General features: G+C 48.5%; 1 protein-coding gene across 1 annotated transcript in view; it reads left to right on the top strand.

Annotated features, from left to right (window-relative positions):
- The first annotated feature begins 631 nt into the window (after positions 1-631).
- The window catches only part of LOC118236420 (disks large homolog 4), a 68,147-nt gene continuing 59,934 nt past the window's right edge, over positions 632-8,844 (top strand). The window contains exon 1 of the mRNA XM_035434788.1: positions 632-1,248. Coding sequence (XP_035290679.1) covers positions 1,219-1,248 — 30 coding nt within the window. The 5' untranslated portion in view covers positions 632-1,218. The remainder of the gene's footprint in view (positions 1,249-8,844) is intronic.

Raw genomic sequence — 8,844 nt, 5'->3', positions numbered from 1 at the left:
CAGTTTAGCTTCTTAATTGTTGACACTGAGCCAGGACACTTCCTCAGGCTCAGGAGTGCCAGTCGGACACTGCCATGTTCATGCCCAATCAGAGCAGACCTGTTAATAGGGGCACACACTGCTACAGCTTTGTGAAATGCCGACACAAAATAATTCCCCAGCTCATGCGTGTACACATGCACATCCACGGGCTCGCCTGGATCGGAAATGTCCACATGGCAACAATCACGGCCATCGCCACGGCAACAACTACCACTATTGCCAAGGCAACCAGACACCCCCCGCCCCCACCGCCCACCTACCCACACCCCCTCCCTCCCTTTCTGCCTCTTCCATTTAAATCTCTCCCTTTAAAAAAAAAAAATTAAATAATTTTAACATGGGGTTTTCCAGTACAGCCCTCTCCTCTCTCTCTCCTCCATCTCTCCTTCTGCTCTTCCCCCCTCTATCCCTCCATCACATTTTCTGATGCTTTTATTGATCATGCATTCTGAGAAAATGCACACGTAAAGCAAACTCACCCCTCTCTCTCTCATCCCGTCTAATTCCTGCTGTATTCACATGCTCTCTCGCCTCCACCCCTCCCTCCCTCCCTCTCTCCATCCCTCCCTCGCTTGCTTCGTGCTCCCCCCCTCTCTGCTTCCATTTCTCCTCTCTGTCTATTCTCTCATTCCCTCTCTCCCTCTCTCATTCCCTCTCTCCCTCTTTCTCAGCAGAGCGACTTCCCCCTTTACCCTCGTCACCTCCTTTCTCTCTTTCTCTCTCCCCCCTTCTCTCCATTCCGTTTTCTGCCTTTTCTCCCGACCCTGCTTCCTCCCCCCTCTTTTTCACTCCTCAGTCCCTTTCTCCTTTTCCTTTTATTCTCTCATTTCTTCATCTCTCCCTCCATGTTTATGGTGAATCTCTGACCGGCAGAAATAGAAGCTCTTTCTCTCTCTCTCCCTCGTTCCCTCTCTTGCTCTCTCTGTCCCTCCCTCTCCTGCTTAGCATTCTCTCTCTCTCCCTCTCTCCCTCCCTCCCTCCTTCCCTCCCTCCCTCCTTGCTCGCTTTCCGTGTCTGTTTCAGTCAGTCCAGAAAAAAGAAGAGAGAGCGTAGAAGGGAAAGAAAAGAAGGGATAGGCAGGTAGACGGAAGGAGGGGAAGGTTGGGGAGGGTGTGGGGGTCCATCCCTCGGTCTTGGGGGAGCTGAGCTGAACCCCACTTGTTTCTCTTCAGTATCATGGACTGTCTCTGCATTGTGACTACAAAGGTAAGAGTGTCTATCCACCGAGGGGGAAGGAGAGGGGGTTAAGCCTTTTCTTCACCTCTCTCTACCTCTCTCTCTTTTTCTCTTCTCTGCCTCCTAATTTTATCACAGCTGGGTTTTTTATTCTGTGTTTGCTGCTATATGCTGTGTGTGTGTGTGTGTGTGCGTGTGTGCACCTGCCATCAATCTGAGAGCGAGTGTGAACAAGTTTGTATGAAAATATGTGTGTGTGATATCTGCATGTGAACAAGTGTGAATGTGTGTGTGAGTTTGGGACACAGTGATGATGGGGACTGTAGTTCAGGCCAAGAGCAGAAAAAATGCGGGGGGGGGGGGCATGCCATCGTATTGCACCCCCCCACCACTACATACACACATGAGAGAGAGGGGAAAAGAGGGAACGAGAGAGAAAGAAAGAGAAAGAGAGGGAATGAGAGAGAAAGAGGGAACGAGGTGTTTATATAACGTGCACAGGCCCACCGGATGTGCGTCTGCGTTCAGGTGACCGTTTTATTCTCACACTCTTCCTCCTCCTCCTCCTCCTCCTCATCCCCCGCTTCCTGCCTGGTTTCCGCCGCCGGGGCGGAACGCGGGAGCGTGTGGCGGTAACGCGCTGGGGGGGCCGTACGGAAAGTTTCGGGCTCAGTGAATGGGGGGGAGCGTGCTGGTTGGGTCTGAGGCTGAGCGGGAGGCAGGAGCGCTCGTCCAGAGGCCGCTAACCTGCCCCGCACCTGGGTCTGGGGCTGTTACCCCGGGAAACCGCCCCTGTGTGCTGCCTGCTGCCCTGCACATCTCCATTCCATTCCATTTAACATGCTCTGTTGGCTGGACATCGTTCAATATGTGTTGCCAAATCTTTACAAAAAAAGATATATTGCAATGTATATAAACTACAACTAAACTACTCTCTCTTTATGGCTCTCTCTCCACCTCTCTCTCTTTCTCTGTATACATCTCTCCCCCTCCTTTCCACATTGGTCTCTCACACTCGTTTATCTGTGTTGTGATGAAGGGAGAAAGGGGTGTCTGTTGCAGAAATGCTTAAGGGTGAAATCTGTGGCCTGAAAGAGGAGAAACAGATCACGAATGGAGCGAGAGAGGGGGGGATGAGTGGAGAAAGAGAGGGATGTGTGGTGAGAGAAAGCGATGAGTGGAGGAAGAGGGGGATGAATACAGAGGCAAAGAGAAGGGGAAATGCTGACTTTACCTGCAAATACATGCAGTGATCCAGGTGCATGCTGGGTAAACTCTGTTTGCACATGGATACATGGATGTGACTCTGTTTGCAGATGTGTATTTGAGTCTATATAAGGGAGGGAATGCCCCAGGTTTAGTATGACCTGTGTGGATGTGTCTGTTTGAATATGACCAGTGTGGATGTGTCTGTCTGAATGTGACCAGTGTGGATGTGTGTGTTTGAATGTGACCAGTGTGGATGGATGTGTGTGCTTGAATGTGACCAGTGTGGATGTGTCTGTCTAAATGTGACCAGTGTGGATGTGTGTGTCTGAATGTGACCAGTGTGGATGTGTCTGTTTGAATATGACCAGTGTGGATGTGTGTGTTTGAATGTGACCAGTGTGGATGTGTCTGTCTGAATGTGACCAGTGTGGATGTGTCTGTCTGAATGTGACCAGTGTGGATGTGTGTGTTTGAATGTGACCAGTGTGGATGTGTCTGTCTGAATGTGACCAGTGTGGATGTGTCTGTCTGAATGTGACCAGTGTGGATGCGTGTGTTTGAATGTGATCAGTGTGGATGTGTGTTTGAATGTGACCAGTGTGGATGTGTCTGTCTGAATGTGACCAGTGTGGATGTGTCTGTCTGAATGTGACCAGTGTGGATGTGTCTGTCTGAATGTGACCAGTGTGGATGTGTCTGTCTGAATGTGACCAGTGTGGATGTGTGTGTTTGAATGTGATCAGTGTGGATGTGTGTCTGAATGTGACCAGTGTGGATGTGTGTGTTTGAATGTGATCAGTGTGGATGTGTGTCTGAATGTGACCAGTGTGGATGTGTGTGTTTGAATGTGACCAGTGTGGATGTGTCTGTCTGAATGTGACCAGTGTGGATGTGTCTGTTTGAATAGTGGATGTGTCTGTTTGAATGTGACCGGTGTGGATGTGTCTGTCTGAATGTGACCAGTGTGGATGTGTGTCTGAATGTGACCAGTGTGGATGTGTGTCTGAATGTGACCAGTGTGGATGTGTGTGTGAATGTGACCAGTGTGGATGTGTTTCTGTTCAAACACAGAGACTATAGACTGAAAGAATTCTCTCTGAAAGGGACAAAATGTATTCTGATTCTGCAACTGGACAGCCTCTGCATGTCAAATGAGAGATGTCTGGAAACAGGAGACGCTGGGATGTATTTTCGTCCTCTTTTCAGAGTTCAGCTTCAAAGCACACGGAAGGGGGGGGTGGGGGGAGGGGGGGGTGAAGGTGGCATTGTGTGAATCGGTGAGTATGTGGAAGGGGGGGGGTGAAGGTGGCATTGTGTGAATCGGTGAGTATGTGGAAGGGGGGGGGGTGAAGGTGGCATTGTGTGAATCGGTGAGTATGTGGAAGGGGGGGGGGGGTGAAGGTGGCATTGTGTGAATCGGTGAGTATGTGGAAGGGGGGGGGGTGAAGGTGGCATTGTGTGAATCGGTGAGTATGTGGCATTTAAAACTCTTGAAGAGGCGGCCGGCCTGTTAAAATGTGATGACATCACTTTCTGAAGTGAAGGGGATAAAAGGTGGCCACTGATGTTGTTTTCTTTCCGTATTCCTGCGTCCTGCCCCTTCCTCCTCCTCCTCCTCCTCCTCCTCTCTCTAACCTCTCAGAAATACACGTGTTGTTGAACGACACAGAACAGTGAAGAGTACAGGAAGGCCTGTAAGGGGCATGTCTGTGAGAGCTAGCTGTGGTCAGTAGGTCTGTAATAGCCATGTCTGTGTGAGCTCGCTGTAGTCAGTAGGTCTGTAAGGGCCATGTCTGTGTGAGCTAGCTGTGGTCAGTAGGTCTGTAAGGGCCCTGTCTGTGCGAGCTAGCTGTGGTCAGTAGGTCTGTAAGGGCCATGTCTGTGTGAGCTAGCTGTTGTCAGTAGGTCTGCAAGGGCCATGTCTGTGTGAGCTAGCTGTAGTCAGTAGGTCTGTAAGGGCCATGTCTGTGTGAGCTAGCTGTGGTCAGTAGGTCTGTATGGGCCATGTCTGTGTGAGCTAGCTGTGGTCAGTAGGTCTGTAAGGGCCATGTCTGTGTGAGCTAGCTGTGGTCAGTAGGTCTGTAAGGGCCATGTCTCTGTGAGCTATCTGTGGTCAGTAGGTCTATATGGAGCATGTCTGTGGTGGAGCTAGCTGTGGTCAGTAGGCCTGTAAGGGGCATGTCTGTGGTGGAGCTAGCTGTGGTCAGTAGGCCTGTAAGGAGCATGTCTGTGGTGGAGCTAGCTGTGGTCAGTAGGTCTGTAAGGAGCATGTCTGTGGTGGAGCTTGCTGTGGTCAGTAGGCCTGCTTCTTACCCCCTTGGTCTGCGATCGGTTGCACCCAATTACCTTTTGTTTTGGGCCCCAAAATCCTTGAGCCTTCTCTGCTCAACACCATCCGCTTATCTGTTAAATTCACTTCAAGTATGTGCAGCTGCACCCGTGAAAATGTTTTTACACGTCTGAATGAACTGCTGTTTGCCATCGCCGTTTGAGCGGATGGTTTGTGAAAGCGTGTCTTGGGCCTCGCTGCAGGCAGTAACAGGACTGTGGGGGACGGCCTCTGATCTGGGGGTACCTGGGGAGCGTCTAAGGGGCACTGATAAAGCGGTAACCCGGGGAAACCAGGCCTTCCTGCTGCTGCGGGACCTCAAGGTCGAACCCAGGGGCGCGAAACCGCCACCCTGTGCCCGTGGGGAGCCTCTATTCTGAGTGAGCCAATCAGGAAGGGGACAGGGAAGGCCAACGTTCTTCAACAAATACTTTCTGCGGGCCAGAATTTAAAATAATAATAAAAAATACAGGCCAAACATTTTCCTCAGATGTTTTTTAAATTTATTTAAATGTAGGAATAAGCCGTACTGCAAATCAGGTAGATGCCTTATTAAAATGCTGTATGCACAGATGTTACTTATGATTTTGTTACTAGTAGGAGTGCTGACTGCAGATGCCAACCTGGACACAGTCACCCTTTATGATGCTTCTGAAAAACATGTGTCTCTGTTCTAACTGATCAAAGTGATCTAACTGATGTCTATAAAAGGCCCTGTTTGGCCCTGAAAAGACGTTTGGCCCCTGGGCCTACAGTCGAATTTCTGGAGTGTGGCACCTGTAGCCAAGCCTACATGCAATAATATATTGTTGCTACATCGCCTATCCCTGGCTGTTTCTAGTAGAAAAGAGAAATTACCGACTGATATCTTGCACCACTGGGGATGTTAAATATGAAGCTCTGTTACATAACCGGGAGAAGAAGCGTCCTTGGGTAGTTCATCTGTGGATATTTCCTAAGTCTCTTGGCTCTTCTGTTTCTGTGAGAAAAACCAAGGGGTTTAAACAGGGAGTTTGCTAAAGATGCCGCAGACGTGGAGCCAATTGAGACAAGGATTAGAATAGAGACAGACGCCTAGCACTCTCTCTCTCTCTCTCCCCTCCCCCCGCCCTCTCTGTCTCTCTCTCTACAGCATGAACAAACAGTCATGTTGCTACTTCATATTTTTGGTTGCAGTTCTGAGAATTTGTGAAGTCAGTTAGAAATGTTATTTATATATTTAACTGGTTTTGTAGCATGTTGTGGTAACTGCCTCTAGAGGGACTGCTGTGAAAGAAATTAAATTGTTTTTGTTTTTAAATCAATTTATTTCTTTCAGTCATTTGTTTATTTTTTACATTTGCATAGCAAAGTATAAAATAGTATATACAAATAATAATGTGATAATTATGTCTCTCAAAGCTCTGTGATTTGGTCTCTGTCTCAGAAGGCTCTGACTGGGTCACTGTCTCTCAGAGCGATTCGATTGGGTCACTGTCTGTCTGAGCGCTCTGATTGGATTACTGTCTCTGAGAGCGATCCGATTGGGTCGCTGTCACTCTGAGCACTCTGATTGGATCACTGTCTCTGAGAGCGATCCGATTGGGCCACATTATTTCTACAGGAATACAGCGATATTTCCAGGGTGCTTTTGGAATGGTATAAGAATGCTGTGTATGGGTATGCGGAGGGCAAACAGAGCTGTGTTTTGTAGTTGCTTTTGCTCTTTGTTTCCGTGTTCACTGACCCTGAGCCAGCTGCTGTCTGTTACACTCCCACAGCAGTGTGGTACAATGGTTAGGGAACTGGACATGGGGCTTGCAGCGCTATGGATGGACTCTGTGTAACAATGTGGGCTGTGTAAATCACTCTGGATTAGAGATTATAATGTACTGCACACTGATTATAGTGTAATGTCCACACGCTGATTATAACAACGTACACATACTGATTATAGCATATTGTACACACAGTGATTATAGTGTAATGTACACCCACTGATCATAACATACTGTGCACACATCGATGATAACGTAACATACACAGTAATTATAATGTACTGCACACACAGATTATAATGTAATGTGCTCACAGATTATAACACAGTGTACACTCACTAATTGGAGTAGGGTAGCTGTCTTGGGAAGCTGACCCTGGTTGGGGAAATGTTGGGTTGGGGAAATAACCTCTGACCTGGGGTAGATATGTAGAGGGTGAGACTGTGGTAAAAATGCAGACGCTTCTGTCTGTGGGATTTGTGAATAGTGTGGTCTTGCACCCCAACTTTTAAGGTCCACCCCCAAATTCCCTGATGGCAGGGATAATACAGAGGGAGCGTCCCGTACAGGGCAGAGCATTTTTGGGCTGAAATACGGGACACCCATGTGGTCGCCTGCTCCGGCTGCTTGCAGCTGGACAGACCTCCAGTGCAGTGACTGCGCAGCTGCAGAACAGAACACAGCTGCGGGGCAGGCTGGGCATGATGAAAGGAATTATGGTGAATTAGGAACCTGATTGCCTGAATGCTGTGAGATTGTTGCCAGGTGGCTGATGGGAAATGTAGTCCAGTTCTGTATTAGGAATACAGAGAGTGCATGTGCATGTTTGTGTGTGAGGGAATGTAGTGTGTGTGTGTGTGTGTGTGTGTATGTGTGTGTGTATGAGTGTGTGTGTGTGTGTGTGTGTGTACATGCATGGATGTGTGAACTTTTCTAGGGAAATCTTTTGTAGATCTGTTTGAAATCCACGAGAAGCTGTGAGTTGAGTGTGATGCCCCCATGCTGAAACTGAGGGGCAGATTTGGCCAGACCAGCAGCCCCTTCATAAGGGCGAAACTCGCCACTTTCTCTGAAACACAGTCTTTATCCGTGTGGAAATAAAAAGCTATTTAGTTGTTTTCAGAAATAAGAGCATGAACGGATATTCAGTTCCGATCAAGGTTTCCTTAACTTTCATTAGGATATGACAGGACTCATAAGCCCAGGACTGTTTGTACTCTGTATACGTGTGTGTGTGTGTGTGTGTGTGTATATCTGTGCGCCTGTGTATGTGTGTGTGTGTGTGTGCTTGCTTCCATGCCTGTGTGCATGTACGTGATTGTGTGTGCGTGATACTGTGTTTATCATCATAAAAAAGTTCTGAAGATTTTTTCTGATGCTGGAACAGTTTGTTCCCAGAGACCCGTCCCGGTCCGATCCCACGCAGGACCGCAGGGAAGCACGGTGGTTAGGGAGTGGACCGGCTGGGCTGGTAATTCGGGCTGTTTGAGGTGCTGCAGTAAATGCGCAGATGTGTGAATGGATTGTGAGAAATGCCAGCTGTGTAAGTTGCATCTTCTCAATGGCAAAATGTGATGTACTGCCATGTAAGCCAGGAATAGATTTACAACCAGGAGAAACAGGCACAGCCCCCCCCCCCCCCCGCCCCTTCACTCTCTTCCCCCCTCAGCCCCCCCCCCCCCCCCCCCCCCCCCCCGCACTGCCCCCCATCATGTTATTGCTTCTGTCTTCCTCTTTCCTGTAATAATCCCCCCACTCCGCCCCCCCACACACAATGATGTCACCCCTCTCAAATTCCACTCCTTCCTCCCCCCTCCCTTTCTCTCCTTCCCCCCTCTCTGCCTCCCTCACCCCTTTTCTCTCATTTTCTTTCTGGTGTGTCTGCAAATGTAAGGGGAATCATAAGTGCAGTATTAATATTTTTAACAGGGGAATTTATAAATTCCCGTTTTAAATTTACAGTTCAGCCATTCTTCAGTTGTTTTTATCCAGCGACTTACGAAAGGTGCTTTTTTTCCCGACATAAGTAAACCATCTCTAGCTGTGACAGAGTAAAGCTGTGTTAACTCACTATTTACACACTCTCACACACACACACACACCCAAATACAGCTCTCTCTCTCTCTCTCTCTCTCTCTCTCTCTCTCTCACACACACACACACACACACACACTCTCATGCTGTTGTTGAGGTGAAAGGAGAGGCATATTCATGATGAAGATGAACAGCTATGTGATTTACTTGAGCTGTGAGCTGTTTGGAGTATTATTACATGTCATCAGTCCCTTGCATCTCCATCCTCTCTTCCCCTCCATCATCCCCCCTTCCCTC

This window comes from Anguilla anguilla, chromosome 9 (genome assembly GCF_013347855.1).
Source record: "Anguilla anguilla isolate fAngAng1 chromosome 9, fAngAng1.pri, whole genome shotgun sequence".
Lineage (NCBI taxonomy): Eukaryota > Metazoa > Chordata > Actinopteri > Anguilliformes > Anguillidae > Anguilla > Anguilla anguilla.
The sequence above is the reverse complement of the archived record's forward strand: the minus strand, read 5'-3'. Positions and strand labels throughout refer to the sequence as shown.